Source organism: Poecilia latipinna, unplaced genomic scaffold, assembly GCF_001443285.1.
Source record: "Poecilia latipinna isolate Pla-1442-1.1 unplaced genomic scaffold, P_latipinna-1.0 Scaffold122, whole genome shotgun sequence".
Lineage (NCBI taxonomy): Eukaryota > Metazoa > Chordata > Actinopteri > Cyprinodontiformes > Poeciliidae > Poecilia > Poecilia latipinna.
Window position 1 is genome coordinate 252,599 of NW_015112738.1, and position 24,424 is coordinate 277,022.

The following is a 24,424-nucleotide window of genomic DNA, read 5'->3' on the forward strand; positions in this document are numbered from 1 at the left end:
AGAATCAGTCTTGTGTCTAAAAACTAAAGAGCTGAGTCAAACCAGAACAAAAAAAAAACTCCAGGTTGGGCTTCAAAAATGGCATGTGAGGATTTTTTAAAATTGCATTCTGAAAGAGATTTGTTGTCTTCACTAAGAGTCTAGAAATATTACAAGTTGACGAAAAATTTTTGACTGGTCAGCAACTAAAAATCCCATCTACTTCCCACGCAGCGGTTGCAACATATAAAAGCACTGATGACTTGCACTGCAAACACTCTTCGGTGTGGAAGTTTATGTTGCAGGAAGAAGACGAGAGGTTAGAAGTATTTGAGTTCTAGTATTTTATAACACTATAAACATTTTGTGAATACTATAACATAAAGAATATTTGAAAATATATATTGAATGTCAATTTTTTTTAGCTCTTACAGATAATGAACATGTACAAAAAATTTATAAAATGGATCACCAGGAATGGACCATAAAACATCAGATTTCCAGATTTATTGTGCTAAGATGTATGAAAATATAATTTACTAGCATGTTTTTACAATTTAAAAAAAGGATAAAATGAACCACATAAACCAATCCCAAAATGGGGTTGGTTAACATGGGGGCAATTGATACTTGATCAGATTTTATAATAATAATAGCAATAATCTTTCTATAATGACAATAAAGATTATTATTATTGAAATATACTACTATATCAAAGTATTGATTGCCCCCAGGTTTTCCAAAAACCAGCCATTTCTTGAATAAAAACATACAGTCAGAGGAATTATTTCACTACTTTAAACAAGCCCAAAACACCAATTTGTAACATGATTCCCGGTGCAAGTTGGTTTGGAACAACGAAGGTGATAAAGTGTTCCTTCTGCTGTCTTTCATGTCAATTTCATGATTACGGGGTGTGAGAGAGATGCTGAGATGTAGGGCAGCAGCATGAAGGCAAAGCAAAGCATCCTGCTTCCCTTTAATTAAAACTAATAGGCAGCAATTACCAGGTATCAGTCAAGAGACTGTTAATAACAACATTGCTCCTCACAATAATAACATCAACAGGAGGCACTTGCCCCCCTCCTACCCCCATGCACAGCCGCTGTGCATGGCTTTCAGATACAGCTTTCTCTGACAGCTTTCTGTTTGTCAGGAGTGGTTTTTAGTCATATATGATCCCCTCAGGGCCCTTACTCACAGCTGGGTTGTTAAAACATATCAAGTGGAGCGGCTGGCTCAAGGCTACGAACAGAGTATCAGAGTTAAACAGCCGGTTTTATGAATTTAACAATGGCAAATGTTTAAAGCGATTAGCTGATTACAAATCAATGAACATGTTCGGATTTGGCTTAGATTTTTGTCCAGTTACTGATATTTTTATTTTAGATAACATGCTCAAAATCCACGTAAGTCAATAATAGGAGTGTCTGTATGGTCGAGTGTGTTAAGTTTGCGCAAAGTAAGTCAAACTAAATTTACATTAAGGTTGGATTATTCTCCGATGGATAAGATCAGATATCAAGGGCAATTTCAGTAACTCGTGAGAGCTAAAGGAAATCTGGCAATATGGTGTGAAAAGAGAATATAGTGAGACGTTTAGCTATTTTTTATACTTCCAGTGACGCTCAATGAAGGAGACTCATGGAACCAAAAGGGACCAAACTGAGCACATTTTTGGTTCAGTCCTCCTCTGGAGGAAATACAGAAGTCTGCAGAAACAGAATGCAAAGAGTAATGAGTGAACAGGGTTTCTCGTATCCTACCGTGTTTTCGTGCCTCCCGGGGCGTTGCGCTGCTTATCTCCTGTACGCTCCGTAGCAGGCGTCGCTTCGCAAACACCAGAAATAAAAACAAGAAGAAGAGGACGAAGAAGAAGAAGAAGAAGAAGGGGAAAAAAGACGCCCGGTCGATTTAAAATGTCCGCGAGCGCAGTTAAACAAACAACACAACCCGACACGGCAGCAACAAGTCCCGAGCAGAGAGGGGCTGTTTCTCATTGAAGTGTGTCCTGCCAGAATGACAAACAGCCACACACACTCAGGCCCCGACTCTGTGCTCTGCTTCTCCCCTCCGTGCGGTGGGACGGAGGGGAGAAGAGGAGAAGGCGGAGGCTGGGACTGCTCCCAGCAGCACTGATAGGACGGTCGCACCGTCTGTTTTAACCCGCTCACTACCACGGCGGCGGCACGAGTCGACACACAAAACGCTCGCGCGTCTCGTCACACACATTCAAGACAACTTGGAATGGTTACTAGGAGACCAGCCGTAGCGTCGCCGAAAAATACCGGAAGACAAGCAACTCCATTGGAATACATGGATTACTCGTCATACAGCTAATGAGGAATAGATTAATAATTAAAATGGTAACATTTAAGTAAATATCTTTTTTTTTTTTTATGAAATTACGCCCAAACGGCCTGCAGAAGTCTGGCCAAAGTTTTATTACAACTTAACTTTTCCCAACTCGCTTTTACACCTTTACATTACTTGTACGCCAAAAAATTAGGCATATTTAGCCAACACTGATAAGCATGAAAAACGTTGCAAAAACCTGGTCTTGGATTCAAGAACTCCCAGTTACTGACACTATCTTTACTAAATAAGATACACATGCACACACTAGAGGACCCTAATGTCCAGAGGCGGTCCTAGTCTGTTTGGGCGGGTGGGAGCTACATTTCTTTAACATAGCGGCATGATGCCATTAGTTGAAAATTTAGATTATTGCTAAACTGTAATTTTTCTGCTATGACAGCGAACTGAACACCATCTCTGGTAATAAGGAAGCAGAACTAGTCTCGTCAGCCTATTTAGCACCTTTGAATGTTGTTTCTGCTATTATAGTTGAACTATGTAAATACATCATTAAATATTTACCACTGTTCTCTCACCATTTTGTTAATGAAAAACAAAAAATACATGTTGTGTTGTTCACATTAATATTAATATATACTAAAATTACTACATTATCAGAACTGAAAGAAGTCATGAAATTTATTTATAGTCAATCAATTGACATTTGCAAAAGCAGCCAATCCCAAGGGCCACTTATTTCCTGCGTCTGATTGACTGTTTCCCAAAGAGCAAAACTAAGGGAAACTGTAGATATTAACTCCCATGGTAGGGCATACTAAGATGGTTTCTAACGCATATTTGGTATGTGAACTATTAAAATATTCAGTTATAAATGTTTTTAGAGAGGGTGTTAAGTATTCATGGATTTTAGCTATTCGTTGAATTCTGGGTGTCCACTGTGTTACAAAAAGTATACTAACTACATTTGAGGCGCATTTAAGACTAAGGGGCATTAGTGATTACATTGCAAAATATTAAGTAGCAAGAAAAACATCAGTTATATATAGTACTTTTAAAAGACAAATAATGGATTTCATTAACCTTTCTTGAAGAGACAGTTAACAGTCTTTAATTATCTGACACTCAACCACATAACTCTTTGAAAGGGACGCACCCAGGCTTGACACATCGGCTTACTGTAATTACAGATGACTGACTGGATATGTTGGCTTCTTCTCAGTTCAGTTTAATAGCTACTTTAATGCTGTCTACCGCATATCTTCAGGAGGAAGAGGAAAGATCATCAGAGTTGACTGGAAGATGGATGAAGCTAAATGAACGACGATCCAGGATGAAAACCTGCTTATTCCCAAACCCTAATGGACCCTAATGGACTAGCTGCTGCAACTGCAGTAAGAAGTGGCTCAACAAAGTAAAAACTCAAGGAGGCTGAAATCAAACGTATGTCACATTTGTCCAGCGAGATATTTCAGGGCGAGAAGCGGGGTACATCCTGGACAGGTCGCCAGTAACGTGATGAAAAACTCAAAAAAGTAAGTCGGTTTTACATAATGCTGCCCCTTTAATGTTGATAACCATGTATCATTTTACTTCACATCTGTCCACTACTTTGTGTCTTATCACATAGAATCACAGAATTGTAATATTCACAGTTCATCAAAGGCTTTTGATACCAAAAGGAAAAAAAAAAAAACAGCAACAAAAAAACAGTTGAGCCGAAGTTTAAAAATGCATTCAGGTTGTGCTCAGCGGGAGAGTTGGGTTTATCTTAGGGAATGCTGGGAAGACGGAGGGCAGTACCTGGCTTTAATTTTAGCTGTCCACCACGATTAGGACACAGTTCATATAGCAAGTGTAATCATCTGCAGTAGTGAGGCGCTTGTTCACATCTGGCCCCGAGGCCAGTTAAAGCCTAAGCCACGCAGCGCTTTGTAGTTGACTGGAATAATAATAACCTGGTAGTAATAGGTTGTACAGGGTTCAGCGTGTTGGACTGGGCCTCCATTTCATCTGACGGCAGATAAAACACAAACGCATTTAAGCTGCAATGCCAGCGTCCGGCTATTTATCCTCTACATTTAAACACGGCGTTAAAAAAAACGTACCACAGAAGCTCAACTTCAGTGGAGCAGGGCCGAGGTCTACCCACATGGAACTAAAGGAGGGACTACATCAAAGGACGCGCACTGTACCAGGAAGGATGGAGGCCCTGGTGAAAGCAGAACGGCCCCCGAAAAGATTGCACACAACTCATCAAAGTGACAGGTTTAGCGGACAGAAAAAAAAGGGGAAAAAAAGAGCAAAAAACGAAGGTTTAAGGGAGGGAGAGAGGGCAGAGGAGGACGGAATGCCTCTGAACTGTTTAAGGCTTTGGCAGGCGATGTCAGAAATAATCTAACGTCTTTCCAATTTTGCTTTCAGATCATTTCATCCTCGCTCTGCCTCCCAATAACAATCAATTCCCTTTCACTGTCGATCTTTGAACTGAAGAAAGCAGAGCAGACGTGCGCCCCCCAAAACTGAAAACTTGTTGTTTTCAATGAGGAGAGAGGAGAAGAGAAAAGGCTGTAAAACCTCAAACAGCTGCGAGAAGAAAGAAAAACGGGAGAGGAATAATAATAATAATAATAAAAACATTTTTAAACCCTCTGGAAGGCTTTGTTCTGTTAGCTTAGACATGATCTGACTTGTGTGATTTGCAAAAACATGAGCAAAGAGCTAATAGAGCATTAAGATGGTGGGCCTTGATACGCACAGACATATATGAAGAAAGGAGGCAGGTAATCCTAGAATTGCAGCTACCCCTACGTGCAATAATATCTGGTTATTATAAGATTGAAAATAATGGAAGGAATATTGAAAAGGTTAAAGGTTTGTATTGATAAAAAAAGAAGGTGTTTAAGTGAGGGGGGAAAAAAAGGCCAAGCACGAATGTCTCACTTCGCACTGGCTTCCGAGTGTCTGGGTTTCTGAAACCCAATCTCACCGACACCTCGGCTGTGAGGATGGATATCTCTCACCTGATTAGCGCTGTGGCCCCTGACCATGTCCGGAAGGAGCCAAAGAGCCCGAGGAGTGACTGAAAGCTGAGTGGGAGCTGATGCCTGCTAAACTCCCGCAACCAGCCACGACACTAGGCTCTGCTTCATTTAATCCTCTCCTCTTTCCTATATGCTGCCAAGGTTAACGTTTCACTGCATATAAGATGCAGAGGGGAAGCCCTAATTTAGCACCACAACCATCTGGCTCAAACATCTGTACATGGTTCTGGGTTAGCTGACAGGTGATCTTCCTGGGAAGCTTGAATTTTCTTTGGAAAGTGTCCAAATGACGCCCGGCGCTCCGGTTCAACATGCATGCGAGTAAAGTCTGCCTCTCTAGATAAAGATGTTCTTTGAAGGTTATCTGTGATGGCCTTTAAAGTGGATACATGCAGGTGTTTTAGTTTAAAGTCTTATCGCGGTTTGTACCTTTAGAGTCGCGCTGGAGTCCAGTCTGACCTCAGTCCGACATCTGATTTCCTCTCAGCTTTCATCATTCTTCTGATAAAATACATGCTTTAATTATTTGTTATGATCAAATAAGAAGACACAAAGTTAATATCTTAAAGTGGCAGTATTATGTATTTTCAAGGGACACAGTGCCATTTTAGAGCACAATCAAGTAACTATGTTATATCAAATATAACAAAGCAAATTTGACTTTGAAATTTAACTCCCTGAAATTGAGCCTCTGTCTCTTTAAAAACTCCTGCTGTTTCTGAAACTCTGCTTTCAAGAAGGCATCACAATATGGCAGTAACACGGCATCTGTGAGGCTTGGAAGCTTGGAAACTGTAGCTCCAAGGAGCTGCTTTGTCCTTGAAGGCGGGGCTAGGTCCACCCAGGTGTTTTGCACAGCTGAGTGGTTGCCATGGAGATTAGATGATTTCTCAAACAAGCATGAATAAATCCAGGTAGGTTTTTGATGAGGGAATAACATCATAACATGACGTAAAGCTCAAAAAAGTTGATTTTACATAATACTGCCCCTTTAAGAACAAGTTATTTAGATGTTACCTCCATGTGAAACTCTCAGTTCCGTCATTTTGGCTTTAAATTCACTGCTACTGATGGCGTGCCTCTGAAATAAAAGAATAAAACAGATTAGAACTTATAAGATAGAAATATGTAGAGATGTAACCCCAGTGTAGACCATGTATGCATGAGGATAAGTTCAAGTTGGAGCTGTGAACATGACATCTTGATATAAGATGATTTATTTATCTATTGATGTGTTAGGTGTCCCAAATACCAGACTGAAGCACTGGGGTGACTGGACCTTTTCAGTGGGAGCAACTCGACTCTGGACCAAACTCCCTCTAGAGCTTTGCTCCAAAAAACAAACAAACAAACAAAAAAAAGTACAGTGTAGTATAATATTCCTAAAAGTAATCCCCCCACCCCCATTGACACCTATTTTTTAATCACACATTAGAGACATTTGGCTAAAGGGAGTTTAAATCAGAAGCATCCATGTTTCTGAACAGTAAAGGTCCTAACAGGATCACTGGGGGCCAACCTCCAATGGCAGCCAGAACTTGCCGGTGGGTTGTTTAACAGGAAATAATAGGGGCATAGGTTTTCATGCATATCTGATGCTGCCGATGCATGTTCCCCTGTAGGAAGTTGCCTCTGGTGCTTGGGTGTCAAGAGTTGAGATAGATGTCCATACACGTGTGTTGTGCTTTACTAAATGACCGCAAAACTTCTCTTAGCAACCTCTTGAACCTGATCCATGTCCCAGCCAGAGCAGACCAGTTTGAAAGGTGTTTTTAACTCTATTGGTTTATTCCCATCTCCCCTGGGTTTTGCTTTTCTTCATTTTATTACGCTATCCAAAAACAAAGCCATGTGCAATTCCACAAATTCTTGGCTGAGGTTTTCACCTGTCAACCAAACACGCATGTTCTGAGCTGTCAGTCAACACCTGGGAGAAGAATGTCGAGAGGAAGGTGGAGCAAAGATTCCCCACCGATCTGTTTTAGTTCAGGTCAGTTGCTTTCACTTATTTCATGTATCTTCTGTTTTTATTTGTCAGTGCCATGTCTTGAGATGCTCCGAAGCTCTATGATGGCTACAGATGACATAGAAGCTCACCAGCTCAATGAAGATACCCATGCAAACACTGGAAAAACACAGAGCAATGAGCTTACAGTACAGAACAGCACTGTATGTTAAAGAGAAATTTCCCCAGCTTCCTGTATCTCGCCTAATTTCATCTTCCTCTTACTGAACCCAAATGAAGAGGCGGAAAGTAAATGAAACCGGCAGTGCTGAACTGTTGGTAACAGAGTTAATGGTACCAGGGAACGACGCTGGTCCCATGTCAAACAGATTTGGTTCCCGCTTATCACTAGCGATGCAGTTTTACAGCCATTATGCCCCTCCTACCACCATTCAGCCTACATGTTCCCTCATTGATGTATCATACAAGTTTCAATATTTTCAAATCTCATCTCGGATGCTTTTCAAAATTTGAGTCCATTTCGTTCACAAGATGGTGCAAACTCTTTATCAAATTAGTTCGGTGTAGAATACAAAACAGTTCTGTGTGAACACGGTTTCCCACTGAGCAGTTAATCTATTTGTAACAAAGAGGAGATTTTTACTTTTTAAAGGGGGAAAAAATCCTTTTCAGTCACTTCTCATCCTTTCTCCTTCTTATTAGCCCAATTTTGTGTATTACACACCAGGCACAGAAAGAGGGGCCCCACCAAGGCCAGCATTCATCCAAGAACCCCCACTGTAGACAACTCCACAGGCCAAAACGACCCGCGCTTTGTATAAAATTGACCATCTGTGTATTATAATTCAAGGCATATAGTAATTAAAACAAGTGTAAACCTTATTTTACAGCCAGACTGAGAGCCCTGCAGGGTTTTGCAAATGCATGCAGAATCAATACTTGGAACAAAAAAAAAAAAAAAACCTTCTTGGCACATGACCAACCAGCATTTGGAAATTAGAAACAGAGGCTAGCTGTTTCACTCCTGTTGCTTTTGCGCATTAATGTACACTTCTGGCTCGGTTCAGTCTTCTAATTACGTCTGTTTTTTTTTAGGATCCCACATGATGTTAGAAGATTTAGAGGCTCTTTTGTCCTTTAACATCGGACACCCTCTGCCTTGATCCCCCAGATCTTCTCCATCTCCTCTGCTTTTTTCCAAAAGCAGAGGAACTTCCTTGCCTGGAAAACGACGCAGTTCACTCGAAACTCGTAAGTCTGAGGGCAAGGACTGGGGTGGGGTCAGGATGGGACCGAGAAAGTAAAGATTTAAGTGAGGAGTGGTATGAAAACAGAGTTCTTCTGTGGTAGAAGGGAAGCAGAGGCCTGTAAATGAGGAGGGTCTTCAGAACAGAACAGGGACATCTTAAGGTGCTACAAAAGACTCTTGGTCTGATCTGAAAGGGGGGGAGGGGGAAGTGGGGCCGAGAATTGACATGAAGGTCTGTGTAGGAGGAATTTCACAGACAGATGTTTTGTGCGTGTGAAATATTTGAAGAGAGAGAAGCAAAGTTAGCGTTTGCTCTTCAGGAAGAGAGCAGCCTTTGAGGAATGGCTCCCCTTCAAAGGCCGTTGCTAACACACCGTGTACATGAAAGTGTTTGCGCACATCTTCCTCCAAAGATCGGAACGCAGCTTAAAATCTTTCAGTTACTCGCAGAATATTAGTGAGCTGCGCAATCGTCTAAAGTGAGGGTGCTTTCAACTTTACAGGCAGGAAAGCAAAGTTTAATATTGAACACCTAACAGAGGAGAGCTAACACAAATACAGGTTAACATGATGCTGAAAGAAAACTGTGATCAAACCTGGAAGATAGCAACCGTGTGTCAAATTTCTCCAGGAGGAGTCTCAGAGGGAAATCTGGACATTTTTTTCCCTCTTTTCCACGGCTGAAATTACTGGAGGTGTGAGATAACATCTCTGTGCCTAAAACTTTTTGGCTGTCAAAAATACAGATGCAGGGGGGAAAGAGAGAGTGATGCTGCAACAAAGAAGGATGGATGAGGGTATGGGAAGGAGATGGGAGGGGAAAAAAGAAAAGAAAAACCTCTCTGTGATTCTAGAAATGCAAACTCAGGGCTCTGTAGATGGAAGTGTCACTAAAGTGTCGTCAAAGTAAGCAGCCCATTAACAAACTTCCTTCACACTCGAGCCCCTCTGCAGTACTTAACCCCGTCTCAGAGGATCTTCACGATCCAGACTTAAACCCACAGATGAAATTCATTTTGACTAAATATGATCCTCCAATGTGTTCATTTCTCTGTTTTCCATCAAACCCTCATTTATTGTCAACAGGAGGGACTTCAGCGTAGTTATTAGCTTTGTCTCATCCCAAAAGCATCACAGAACTGTGCTGCAACACACATTTTTAATATCAACCATCTGTTTTCATTCCTGCTGGTGTCTTATTTGGCCCAGATGCAAACACACCAAACAACTAAAGAAGATTATGTGGGATAAATGTGTACACTTCTGCAATCGTCATGTCAGCTATACGCTATGAATTCGGCACACTTTGCTAGCTGAATTCAGCCACTAATTGGCTGATTTATTATCTATTAACATGCAATGCTGGACAGTGTATAATAATGATGCTAATTTCAGGTGTCTGTTAACCTGGCAGCAACCAGACTTCGCTTGGCTTCGTACAGAGCGCCTGGACCCTTGGCTGTTGAGAAATGATTGCTTCCTGGAGGATTGGGCAATGCTGGGGTTTTATCCAATTGCTAACATTTGGCCATGACGCATGTAATGTGCCAGACAAACGATTTGTAGCTTACCAGAAATTATCTGTGCTGTAAATTACCATCTCGTACCATGAAGAGAAAAGTGGCTGTTAATGTTAATTCCATATTTGGAAGCATGGCTAACATGGACTGAACAGTTTTGTTTGCTTCCTCTGCTGCCACTGCTAAAACTACAGACAGACTACAATCCAAAACTGTGCAGAAAGTTGACGTCATTGTTCATAGAAATTCTACTGGAGGAATCAATGGGAGAAAAGGCCCAGACAGAGCTGCGAAGTGAGATTAGAATCAAGTAGAATTGCACAGCAAATCAATGGTCAGGCTAGATGTCTGCAGGACAGCACAGGTTTCAGGTTAATTACAGAGTCACTTAGCAATCTTTTAAAGACTATATCTCATTTCACAAAACAGTTCAATCTGATAGCCGCAAAGTTCCATTTAGTCGCTGGAAAGGGGGCTTCATAGATGCAGAGCAGAGAGAGATTGAGGAAGTTTAAAACATCTCTTCCATCAATCATAAAAGGTAAGGGTCGTATCCACGACTACGACATCTCTCTGCCCAACTTTATAACCAGGCGGCCAGGCAGGGATTTAAAGAAGAGCAGCAAAAGCTAATGAGGTGGATTAGCTGTGCTTGCCAACAACTGATTGTGTCCTTGGGAAATTTTGTCAGTGCTACTCGGAAATCAAGCTGTTGGCATGTCATCACAATCATGAGATTACCTACAAAACAATCATCTCCTATGACTCTTTGAAGATACTTGGATGTTATGAGCTTCAGTTTTGAAGTGAACTGAATTGTTTTCAATATACTAAAGATACATCTGAATATGGCTCTCTAGTCAGATACATGTTCAGTTAAAGAATATTAACATTTCTAACAAAATTTCAACCAAAGACAACAAAATTGATTTAGTAACACTATGCAAAGCAGAAAACTTATAGCTAATAAATGATGGCAAAAACAATAATAATGAAAAACCGATCTGCTCTTTCAGCTTGCCTACGCTGCTGAACCTCTTTGTTTTACATCCTGGTCCCTCTCACTGAGCAGTGGGCACAGCGCTCCGCTGTGAGAACAAGAGCCTTGGCAAACCGGCGCAGCGCTGGAAGACAAAGCTGCTGGCGCCAAGGCAAACACAGTGACTTCATCCTGTGTCATCTCACTGAAGGACAAGTGGGCTCTTTGGAGGGTCCCTGTGGGGGGACTGAAAGGATGGCAGGCCTGGGTAAAACTAAAAGAGCTGTCCTGCTTCCCATCAATGTGATGGGTACAAGAAGGGTGGGGGAAAAAAAGAAAAAAATAAGTTCTCAGAAAACACGCTTTACAAGTTAGTACTGATAAACTAAATGATCTAATTTTTCTAAATAAAGTGAAAAAAAAAAAAGGAGATAAGCTTCTAATATGGTCCGTTTGTGTATAATGCATTAATCCATGTAATCTGGGTTATGCATGTGCATGCCTGTGTGGAGCAGGAGATGGGATGTCTCTGTTTCCGGGGAGCGTTGAGCTCAGGGCACTTGGAGCCCTTCCTGCTCCCCGTGGAAAGGTCTGCGCCAGAGGGGCGAGAGTCAGGGCGTCTGCAGCTGCTTTCTTCTCTCTGTGTCTCACACTCCTACACACATGCACACTTGACAGTTTATCATGGTACTCGTTTCAAGTCTCTCTTGGAGAATCTGTATCCGGTCTTGCATTTTGAATTTTCACGGTCAGAGCTGATGAGACGACCCAAAGGAAAAAGATGAATAAAATCAGATAAATAATGTATGAACAGTCACAGACTTAAGATGTGCACGTTTACAACGCAAGTCACGACACAGAAAGACATGTTGAAAATACGGACTGATTTTACACGATTGTGAACTACTTTGTGTTCTATCATGTAAAATCTCAATAAAATTCATGGAAGTTAGTATTTCTAAGGTAGCAACATTCGGGGATAGGTCTAGTACTTGTCTGACAGAAGTCACATGTGGAGAACCCAGGGGTGAAAGTAGTTTTAAATTCTTATGGGTTCTATGACAAAAGAAGTGTGTGCGTGTGTGTGTATATATATATATATATATATATATATATATATATATATATGTGTGTGTGTGTGTGTGTGTGTGTGTGTGTGTGTGTGTGTGTGCGCTTTGGAGTTTCTGTGCTGATTAATTTTTTGCGAAGCGATAAAAGCTGTATAGCTCTTGAATTGCTACAAAACAGAGCTGTATTGACACCGTGAGATGCCGTGAGATCTAAATTCTGAACATAGTCTTCCACATCAGGTTGATGGGGTAACAGATCCAGAAGGGAACCACAGACACACTAGACACATAAACCATCTTCATCAGTTCATTTTAAATCCTGCATCATATTCAAAAACAATCTAATTATTATTAATAATAATGTCACCAAAACCTACTTATGCTGCTCATCTGATGGAGACATAAGAGAGAAGCTACTATTCTTTTAAAAACAGATATAAGCATTTGTTTACCAGTTGGTATAATAGTTAAAATACAAGAAAAGTGAAAAACCAGCAGACTCATAATCAGTTTACAGGAAAGTATAGAAATGGACTCATTTATCTCCTTCCCAGCTATCAGCAATGTGGGCTGCTGACGCTGTGCTGCTGTTGGTGTCAAGCTCTCAGTTACACAGAAAAAGCTGGAAGACATTGCGTTCTGTCTATTGTTCACGTTTCTGCACTGTACAGAATAAATGTGTTCCAGTGGGTCGTTTACAACCCATCAAATATGGAGCGGCAGCATCATTTCTTTGGGATCATCCTTTATTCTATTTTTATGCCAATATGTAAAATTATTAAACCAAAATTATTTCTTTGTAGTTCTTCTCCAAGCAGGCAAAATTTACAACAGCAGCAAATGTGTGTAAGTTACACTTAATTTTACTTTTAAGATATTTTTAAGTCAAGTATGACTCAAAATTTTAAACCTGATAGAATGATGAAAAATTCTACTTAAATTAATGGTTTTAATATACCATTGTCAATCATCGTGTTAATATTTAACCATTAAGACCATTAAAATCCCCGTTTTAATTCCTAGCCTCCTGAAATATACCCTTCTGATGTCCGTCATGGCGCCTCGAATGAATAAGTAACGCAGTTGCAAAGGGTTAATAATTTGAGTCATGCAGAACTGATTTGACCGTTTCCATAGCAACAATCAGAAGCAAGACATTCCCTCAGAACTACAGAGACTCATTGTAGCTATGACCTCATCTATGACATAGATCTATAACATAGATTTATGACATAGATCAAAGAACATCTGAGGTTATGAATGTTTGGATCTCAAAACAGGAGGTTATATACAAGCAGCTCTTTGACCCTTAGCACAGTGATTTACAAGGATTATAAAAATGGAACAGGTCGCAGCCACCATGTTTTTCCCCCTGACTTTTGGCGCTGAATATTTGATCACCACAGGAGTGAGGAAAGTTATTAACAAGCTACTTCCTGTAATCACTTTTGAAATAAGTCGTTATACGGACGAGTCTACTGAGTATGATGAGTTTGATGCTTATCTTTTCAATCCTTCCACAACTGGGAAGCAAACTTCTCTGACCGGGCAAAACTCAGCAAACTTCCTCGACTGGGAAAGTTTGCTGTGGCTCATCAGGCCAATGTTGGAGTTTAAAGACAAATCGGTCTGAAAACGTTACCCTTGGAGAGACCGCTGTAGAAGGGAACGATTTGGTCAATCTTCCAAAAGAGCAAACTTCCTCTGACGTTTCGTCTGAAGAGATGAGACCTGACTATCAAACCTTAACTTCTGTGCTGCAGAAAAGGGCAAAAGAAGAGGATATCTACAATGTTCGATCCCCTAACAAATCAGAATTCGCCGCCTGCAGTGCTTGCGCTCAAAGAGCTCAATATCAGCCCAAATGTCACGCTAGAAATTCTTGTTGTCCGTCATCTTCACTGACAGCATGTTACATCTGTGGCGCTCCCAGTGATTTTTAGTATGGAAGATCTTAGTCAGCATGTTTTTTCTACCTGGGTTTTGGCAGTGGATATTTGATTACCTCAGGAACGAGGAACATTTCTGACAAACTACCTTCTGGAAGCGATTTATAAAAAAAGTAGTTCTCAGGACGAATGCACTTTCTCTCGGTGTGATCTTTTCGATGCTTTTCATTTTGATGCTTCCCCAGCTGGGGAAGTTTACTGTGAAAAGGCTGAGACTGAATACTCAACTTCTCCTTTGATGAAAACGGAATTAGAAGACAGGATTCCCTGAAGAGACCACTGTCCAGGTAAAGATTTTTCCAATCTCCCCAAAGAACAAACATGGATAAAGGGATGGATGATATGTTAATGAACAGTGAAAAAACTTGTGTAAAGTGTAAGGGAGTTGTAATTATAACTGTCCATCCATATCATCCATCCATTTTCTTCCTCTTGAGTCAGGTCGCGGAGGTAGCAGCTTAAGAAGGGAGGTCCAGACTTCCCTCTCCCCAGCCACTTGTTCCATGTCCTCTGGGGGAATCCCAAGGCATTCCCAGGCCAGACGAGAGACATAGTCCCTCCAGCGTGTCCTGGGTCTTCCCCGGGCTCTCCTCCTGGTGGGACGTGCCCAGAACACCTCACCAGGGAGGCGTCCAGGAGGTATCCTAACCAGATGCCTGAGCCACCTCAACTGGCTCCTCTTGACGTGAGGAGTAGCGGCTCTACTCTGAGTCCCTCCCAGATGACCAAGCTTCTCACCCTAGGAGAGCCCAGACACCCTACGGACAAAACCCATTCCGGCTCTTGGGACGTGGAATGTCACCTCTCTGGTGGAGAAGGAGTCGGAGCAGGTGTGTGAAATTGAGAGGTTTCGGCTAGAAATAGTTGGTCTTACCTCGACGGATGGCTCCGATTCTGGAACCAGTCTCCTTGAGAAGGGCTGGACATGCCTCCACTCTGGAGTTGCCCATGGTGAAAGGCGCCAGGCAGGAGTGGGCATACTTATTGGCCCCCATCTCAGCGCCTGTACGTTGGGGTTTACCCCGGTGACCAAGAGGGTGGCCTCCCTCCGCCTACAGGTGGGGGATGGGTTCTGACTGTTGTCTGTGCTTACAGGTCGAACAACAGTTCAGATTACCCACCCTTCTTGGAGTCCTTAGAGGGGGTACTGGAGAGTACTCCTCCTGGGGACTCCCTTGTTCTGCTGGGGGGCTTCAACGCTCACATGGGCAATGACAGTGAGACCTGGAGGGGCATGGTTGGGAGGAACTGCCCCCCCCCGATATGAACTCGAGTGGTGTTCTGTTGTTGGACTTCTGTGCTCGTCACAGATTCTCCATAATGAACACCATGTTCAGGCATAAGGGTGTCCATATGTGTACTTGGCACCAGGACACCCTAGGCCGCAGTTCGATAATCGACTTTGTCATCGTTTCATCGGATCTGTGGCAGTATGTCTTGGACACTCGGGTGAAGAGAGGTGCGGAGCTGTCCACTGACGCTTCACTGTTGAGTCTCGGTCCAGTCTGACGCTTAGAGCAAAAAAATAAATAAATGTGTGAGTATGCTACAACTTTCTCCAGCTAAACAGAAACAAAACTGAAGTTTTAATCTTTGGACCTGAAGAGAACAATCAAGAGTCAGCTCCTATCTGCCGACTCCAATTTTGGCTGATAGAGATTTTTTTTTTTCCCATCTGAAAAGTCACTAAATATAGTGACAAGCCTGTGGTAGAGCTAAGTTGGTGCCAGTGGGGTGATTATTGGTAACCGTGAATGTGCAGTCAAGACCTGTCAGTCAACTCTCTCTCCCGGTGTAGAGAAATCAGAAAAACTGATTTTCAGACCTTTGTCGAGGTGGATAATAGGGGTGGGCGATATAGACTTAGAATTTTATCATGTAAAAAACACTGTTTGTTTAGGTGACTGCACAACACAGAATTCACAGCTCCACAAACCCCACTCTTGGAAAAACTCTTCCCATTTGAAATAAGCTTCCTCAGGACACCACATACTTTAAGACTTGTAACTTATATCACTAAGCTGCATATGAACACTTCATTTAAATCATTCAAATTTACTGATGCTCTTGTGGAAAAAACAGTGGAGAAAATAGAAAAATTATATTTTAGTCCTTTTTTTAAAATCATGAACTAGAATTTATTGTAGCAACGATAAATCAAAAATTTTATATGAAACTTAAGATAAACGATAAATGCCGCGATAATTGCCCACGTCTCGTAGACAAGATATGTGGACAAGATCGGTTTGTCATGCAAGTATCGGCCAATCACTGAGCTCCCAAAGCAAATCCCGACTGATATATCGGTGCTCCAATACATTCAAGCAGCTACCTAAACCCAACATCTCTAGGTAGAGCTGAGCTGCCTGACTCTCTCAGGATCACTTTCTTATATTCATTCATCTTTGTTGTCAGGGTACAGCGTACAGTAGCGCTCAGAATTTTGCGCGTGCACAGTCCTGACGAGTGTGCGTATGTCAGACTGTTTGTGTCAGGTCTGGTGTTGAGTGTCTGTTAGAGTACCAGCAGCCTGTAATAGAGACGCGGTGGGAAAGCAGCAGGTCTGACAACAGTGGGGCTCCATGATGAATGTAGGCTCTGACAAATGGGTCCCAGAAACGCTCCCCATGTACAAGCCGCTGCCTCTTCCGGACACACAAAGACGCACATTGTGTTTGGTCCAGCACAGCGGACAGACTGCGAGGCTGTGAAATGAGGGCGAGTGAAGAAGGTACGAGAGCAGCGGGAGTTTTCTCCATCCCTCCACTCTGCTGGGGGAAATTCTTCTGATCAAAAGTGCCAGCTTTAAGAGGGGGGGTGGGAAGAAAAAAAGCAACTGTACTAAAACTATAGTGGTGCCCCTTTCTCCCTTTGTCAGCTCATCCACTTTACACAACATCTGACCCCCCTCTGCAGTCGCTGAGCCTTAACGACCAAAAACAAACCGATACAGTATCACAGGGGGGAAGAAAGGGCCAACAGGTGGTTCTCTGTGTGTCGATGTGTGTGTGTGTATACAGTTGTGAGGCTATGCAGGTGTGTGTTTGTCCGCACATGCAGAGCAGAAATGATCCACAGACAAATCAGGGTACGTTTACCTATGACTCCCCCCCCCCCATCCTTTCTCCCTTATGTGTGAAAACAAGTCGTTATTATAGCATGTTTAATGGTGGGTTCAGCCTTTTTGGCTCCACACAGAACCAATAATGTTGAAAATAAGGGGAAAAAACTTGTACAGTTTCCTTCCACCTGTGTGGACTTTATTAACAGTCTCTGTATGTCCATAAATATTTATAAACAGTACAAAATTGTTCTAACAGCAAATTACTGGGGGGGAAAAAAGTAAAAAAAAAATAAAAATTAGGGGAAAAGAAATCCACGCCCTGTAAATGTCGGAGGCCCAGCGTTGGTCTGGTATTAATCTTAGAGTCATTAAAAATGAAGAGGAAATTAGTGGTGACAGGCTTATGGAATTACATCATGCGTTGGGTCAACGGGCCCCAAAAGTCATAATAATGGGAGGACAAGAGGTACCACAGTCATATCTGTAAGTGTTGGGATTGCTGTGGAGCTATGCAATAAGTCTCACAGTTGGGCGTATGGCGAAACCAAATGTACAAAATATAAGGGGAAGGGTTTGGGACTTAAGCTAATGTTTTGAGATCAGGCCACTGGACAAAAAATTTAATGTTCCAGAGATGCTCCTTCTGCACATAGTTTCAAAACAGGATGCTCATACACAGGTTTAACGCTGAATAAATGATTTCCACACTGAATACACAGAGCGATTATAACACTTCCAGGACCCTTGGACTGAAACACATCCGCTGAATCTGACTCATCTGCTCAGGCTGCTTCGCTTAATGATTTCCACACTTACCTGCTCGTATCGTTCAACACAGGCCAAGAACATTACACTAATGTATGCCACGTTTGGCTAAGATTGCGCTTAACATGTATAATCCTGTCCCTTACAAACCAAGCTAACAGAAAACATAAATACTAGAGGATTTGGCTGGATTTCTACTCTCTGCCATTTTCCCCCTCTAACTCTAGCTAGAAAGTGAAAGCTGCATTTTGGTCATATTCAAAGATAAATCAAATAACAAAAGGGAAAAGATGATTAAAGTTAAGTCATGTGATAATTAGTCACTCCCAAACATGTCATTTTAATGAACAGATGCTAGTTTTAGGGGGTTTGACTTGCTGTACAACTCTACCCTGGTAGAGTTCTTTGAAAATGTATTGGTTTCTACTCCATCGTTTTGGTGTGTTTAAAACAGACAGGCTCATATTGCTATTCGACTGGGGGAGACAGAGAACAGGCACAAGGGGAGGGTACAACAGAGTGCGCATGTGGAGCTAAACAGCCCCCCAGAGCCCAACCACAAAAATTTAACTCATAGCATCAGAGTGTAGCTATGGTAACACAACAAACTAAAGGTATATAACATTATGTTTTTTGCACTTTCACAAAAAAACCTAGACAGCTCCTTTAAAATCTTAAATTTAAATGATAAACAATTTAACATTTATTTTTATTCATGTATGTTGCACCCTTTAAATCTAATTTAATAGCAATGTCATTCTTATTAAAACAAAATATGCATTTATGGGGGCCCCAAATGCCAAGCAGCTGCTTGGTTCATTTATGTCTTGGGTCAGCTCTGAATGTGACCAGCATTAATTAGCTTGTTCAAATAATTTAAATGAAGTACAAAACAAATTATATTTATTTTAATTGTAATTTTTTGTTGTTGTTTTTTTGTATTTAACATTTTTAGGACTCTGTAGTTGTGTGTTTAAGTTTTGTCAACAATGTCTTCCAATAGTTACCAAGTGCTTTTTTAAAATTTCCTGTCATTTTAAAAAATATATTTTTTACAAAAACACGTTGGTCTGCTCAAAATTAACAAGAAAATGGTTGAAACTTGGGTTCAAATGAGAGTTCCAACTGGACAATGTTCACAAACGCCCAACAAAACACAAAGCCGTATCCTCAGCTATACACAGAAGTATGGCAGGAGATTATTGAAATCTACTTGCTGCGGAACAGTTAACCAATGATGTATTTGGGCTTTTATGTATCGTTTTGTGTGGATAGTTTACAATTTTGCGGGTCATTCTTGTCTTTAAAAAAAAAACAAACAGCAAAGGTGGACGTTGCGTTATCTTTGGAAAAGGGAATAATAGAAGTTCATCAAAAAAAAGCCAAAAATTCACGCGAGATTCATGAGAATGGTAAGTCTACGCTACGCAACTTCTGGCAAGAACTATCTAAGGAGAAATGTACGAGTATTAGTTTGCTTTTACTGGAATAAGTCCATTTATATTCACAATGTGCTCAAACAAACAAGAACCAAAGACATCTTAAAATTATGAGTCTGTTAGTCAAGTGTCTCATAAACTCTGAGTTCTCTGGCACACATGGATCCTATCCCTGCCAGGCCGTTACCCCCCGCTTTTTCACACCATATCTGACATATTAGAACTTCGCTGTGGAGCTCAGCCAAAACAAATCTTATTGGGCCAATTAACATGCCTGCGGAGAACAACAGCGCAGCAGCGAGCAAATTGACAATGATTTGATTTGGTTGCTGCCTCAGGAATATGTGCTGACTCAGTGGCTGTGTGCTCTTCTCATCTCAGCAAAGAAAAAAATAGGCTGGGAGATAAGTCTGAAAACGTGAACTTTTTTTTTTTTTTTTTTTTTAAATTTTTTCAAAGTGCAGGGCTTAGCTAAACAAAACAATTTTAATACATTCTGAAATCTGTTCGGACTTGTTTTTTTTTTGTTATTGTTGTTTTTTTGCCTACGAAGTATTCTTACTTCAGCTGCCTCCTGCAAATCCAGCACTTCTATGTGAAAGTACAGGAAGTGCTTAAGTGCTAAGAAATCCTACCAAATGAACCTGCATGGAAGCACCTGCTTGTAATTCGCTGCGTTTCAATCATTGGGACAGGTGCTTCCTTTATCGTTTAGTGCACTCTGTGTCTGTGCTTCATCACAGTACAGCTGCAGCAATGCCACTTCCCCGTTGCACTGCAAGTACATGTAAAAAGCTTATCAGGCCTACTTGACATGTTATTGGATGTTTGGTTCTAGGCTGTTTTCTTTCCTCAAATCAGATTGACATTTCATTGTGCACAAGTAAACGGGATAGCATTTCTCTTGGATCTTCTAAAGAGCAATGTGAAAAAGTATGCAGTGGATAAAAGCATGAAAGGAGTGTATAATCTCGAGGGAAGTCCAATGAATAACATGAGACAGAATACTGAGCAGCAGCCTGTTGGTTTTCAGTTAAAGGGGAGGGTGTGATGAGAGAAATTATAAATACATATAATAGTGAACTAGCCCTTTAGCTTAATACCAATTGGAATTTGCTTCAGAAGGTTCCGAAGCAAATTCTAACATTAGCATCAATTGTAGTTACCTATTGTACAATTCTTACAGTGCCTACAAATCTACTAATCAAAGTCTTTCCCCTTCATATTTCAAAAATTCCTTTGGGATTAATAAAGTATTTTTGAATTTGAACTGAAAATAAGAGTCTCAAAATTACCTTTGCTTCCAGGCCTCTTCAAAACAGTATAGACATTTAGTCATACTAACAGAAAGAGTATGAGGGTTTGTGATAGTGATTTTCTTTTGACAAGAAATATTGTGGTCTTTTAATTTTGCGAGGTCTTGTGCCAATAGCACACGTCACAGTGGATTCCCAGTATTCACAGGAGTTTATAAGTTACTCCTCTAAAGGATGGACCAAAACCAACACCACTCAAGTACAGAGGATCTGCCTGGTAAAAACAAATTGCTACCTTGAGAGCATTTTTATGTTTCAATTGTGTATTGCATACCGAGGTTCCAACTCAACTTCCCTACGATCCTTCCTAAATGACATCAGCCTTGCCAAGGGGCCATGCCTGAGCTCCAGTCAGAGGTTCTCTCTCCCAAGCTGGCTCATTGTCATGGGGGCTGATAAATATTTACTCTTCCCAGCTTGGCAGGGAAACGAGTGGGAGGAGAGCGAGCGACCCATTGTGACAGAGAGGTCAGAGACGCTGACAAGCCAGCAGGGTCTTTCCTTTCCCCACAGACACCTAAAAACCTCAATATGCGATTAGCTTTGCACTGGGACAGAGCTCAGCCTGTGTGCGCGAATGTGGGCGTGTGACAAAGACAGCGAGAGGGGCTACATGAAAGGCGGAGAAACGCGCAGACAGTCAAGAGGTCGACCGCAGAAAGAGACGCAGGCTTGGAGGAAGGAGAGAGCACGTTAGAAAGGGATTCCTCCTCGAGAGCCGTTTACGACAGGGACCACCAGCGGAACTCGCAGGACAATGGTCCGAAGACGATCCTCTACATCAGACAATGCCGCCTAAAAGAAAGACGCAACGGTGTCACGAATATGCATGTCCCTTTGGGCTACATCTCCCAACTAATCCAATTCAACACAAAAGAAACCCAATAGGTATTTTCTAAGCACACATAAGACATTAGTTTCTAGATCCAACCAAAGAAGCCGAAATTAACCAAATTGTCTTGCCAAAGTATTCATACACTTTGCATAGCTAGAGACTGGCATATTTGCCCATACTTCTTTAAGAAATTAGCTTAAGCTCATTCAAACTGGATAGGATACACTATGAACATACATTTTAAATGTTTTTCAACAGATTCTTTTCCCTTCATAGGACTGCTAGTCATTGTCCTCCCACTTGAGTGGTGGATCTCTGTAGCTCCTCCAGAGTTGCCATGAACCTCTTGATTTTATCTCTGATAAATGCTCTCTCAGTCTGGCCAGTTCAGGACAACAGAAGGGTCTTGTCTGCAAGACTGTTGTGGGGTTGTACTATATTAGAATAGTAAGAAATATCGCTATTGTTCTCTAAAGCTCTCTAAAAAACCCAGAGGCCTTGAACATCTGCTTTTATGCAGTGGTTAATTTAAAGACAGATTTAAATTGCCTACGCTGTTGAACCTCTTTGTTTCACAGCCTGGTCCCTCTCACTGAGCAGTGGGCACAGCACAAGAAGATTTTCTTTTAGGGGTAACATCAAAGGGAAGAAATTACAAATGCAAACTTTTCAGACTTCTTTATTTCATAATTTGAAAAGTCTTTGGCATCTTTGTTCAGATTCAGAGCCATGTCATACTTTGTGCTGGTCTCATCACACAAAACCCCAATAAAATACATAAGAAGGTTAGAAAATAAGAAAATAAAATTCATATTGAGAGATGTGAGCGGGAAATCCAAATCATTAAAAATATGATCATCTGAACCGTCGGGTTAAAAGCTTCATCCTTCAGCTGCTCCATCCACACACGACCTCTCTCTCTCTCTCTGTAACTTCTCAGAAGGAGAAACAGCCTGGATACCCGTTACAGTGAAAATAAGCATCCACATATGCACGCGCACACACGAGCATTCACGCATACACACACACGGCAGGTCGGCCAAGTGTCAGACACAGATGTATGGATCAAGCTTCCAACCAGCGGGATCAAAGCAAATTGTATGAAGAAAAAAAATCTCAGCTGCTAAAACAACAACTGTGCCATTCCTTCATTTGCAGCCCCCCTCTTTCAGCGTGTGGGATACACTTTCTCTCTCTAAAAAAAAAGGAGGATCGGAACTTAACCTGTCGCAAATTCAAAGCAAACATTTCTCAGACTACGGGCTGAATACTACATGACACTGGTGAAACTACACCTCACTGATCTACGAGCCAAAGAACTTAGTCAAACAAGATCAAACGGAGCCATGATAAGAGCCTGCATGCTCTGCAAACTGAAGACTGAACTCAAGAGAATATTAAATGTCACAAGTTAGAACTGTGATGTTTCAATGCAGCTTTCTCTTAGGGTTTATTTAAAACGATAGGAACTTCATCTTTGTGTTGTGTTTTTGTGATGAGGGAAATTCTGACCACGCCAACCGACAGCACCAGGTACCGACATGTCGAAATACCAGATTTTGACATTTTGACAGAAAGCACATACCAGGCGACTGAATGAACTCATGTAGATACAAGAGTCTCATGCAAATGATCAAAGACTTAGAAAAGCCAAGTGGAAAATCGGAAACCAAGCCCCAACTCAGTCACTTCGACCTAAACCAACCGGAAGTTAAACACACTGCCTGGCCTCACAATTGCACAAATTAGAATTCCAAAAATACATTTGCTTAACGAAAACACTGCAATTTTGAAAAGACATGTTTATCGATAAGGCTGCACAGTGGTGTAGTTGGTAGCACTGTTGCCTTGCAGCAAGGAGGTCCTGGGTTTGATTCCCGGCCCGGGGCCTTTCTGCATGGAGTGTGCATGTTTCCCGTGCATACATGGGTTCTCTCCGGGTACTCCGGCTTCCAACCTCAGTCCAAAAACATGACTGTCAGGTAAATTCTCCTTAGGTGTGAGTGTTTGGTTGTTTGTCCCGTCTGTCTCTGTATTGTCCTGCGATGGACTGGCGACCTGTCCAGGATGAACCCCGCCTCTCTCCCAGAACGTTTGCTGGAGATAGGCACCAGCACCCCTCCTGATCCCACTAGAAATAAGGGTGTACAGAAAATGGATGAATGGGCGTTTATCGATAAGTTTTTGCGCTTGGATGAGGTGGTTTTTCAGCTGTATCAAATTTAGTGCATTTCACAAAACTGCACTGTTTTCACATCTCACAAGTCATGTGACTTCTGGTGAAAAAGACGAAGACAACAGCAAGTGGTGGGAGGATATTGGTGCGGCATGTTCTTTTAATAATGTCGCATGAACAAACTTCCTTTAGTGTGATTTTCATTGTGATTCTTATTTCATGGAAAAACTACAATTGCGGAATTGTGTTTTTTCAACATTGGCAGAATATCAACAAAGCTTCCCCTCCCCCTTGTAATGGAAACATAGCTATTGTTTCAATTAGCTTCAGGAATGTCAAAATTTATCCAGTATTGCATTAGTTTTCAGAAAGATTTTGTATTGATGATGGGGAGAGTCTGACCACTGTGCAAAGCCTTCTCAACGGGGCTAAGGTCTGACCTTAACCCCGTTAAGGTCACACACATTGATCGGAGACTGATCCATGTGCGAACTACTCTTTGACAATCTGATCTTGATGAGTCTTGGCATTGTCATCTTAATATATGACTATGCCATAACAGAAGAAAAAAGTCCATTGATGAAATAACCTGGCCATTCAGCCGTCGGTCAGTTTGTAATGTTACTGAGCCTACACCTGACCATAGAGCTGCCCCCACAGGCTTCTACAGGAGACATTAGGAATGATGGGTCCATCACTTCATCTGCCTCTCTTCTTACCCTTATGCACCCATCACTCTGGACTCCTCAGTCCATAT

General features: G+C 41.6%; 1 protein-coding gene across 4 annotated transcripts in view; it reads right to left on the reverse strand.

Annotated features, from left to right (window-relative positions):
• Positions 1-24,424, reverse strand: part of disp1 (dispatched homolog 1 (Drosophila)) — an 82,877-nt gene that overhangs the window by 27,012 nt on the left and 31,441 nt on the right. For 2 of the 4 annotated variants that reach the window (XM_015028360.1, XM_015028361.1), the window contains one exon: positions 1,746-1,809. The exons of 1 other annotated variant lie outside the window; for it this stretch is intronic. In XM_015028360.1, the coding sequence (XP_014883846.1) occupies positions 1,746-1,809 (64 nt within the window). Of the gene's footprint in view, positions 1-1,745; positions 1,810-5,768; positions 5,841-6,356; positions 6,421-24,424 lie in introns of all 4 variants that reach the window. One more of the 4 variants, XM_015028362.1, reaches the window with a different exon arrangement.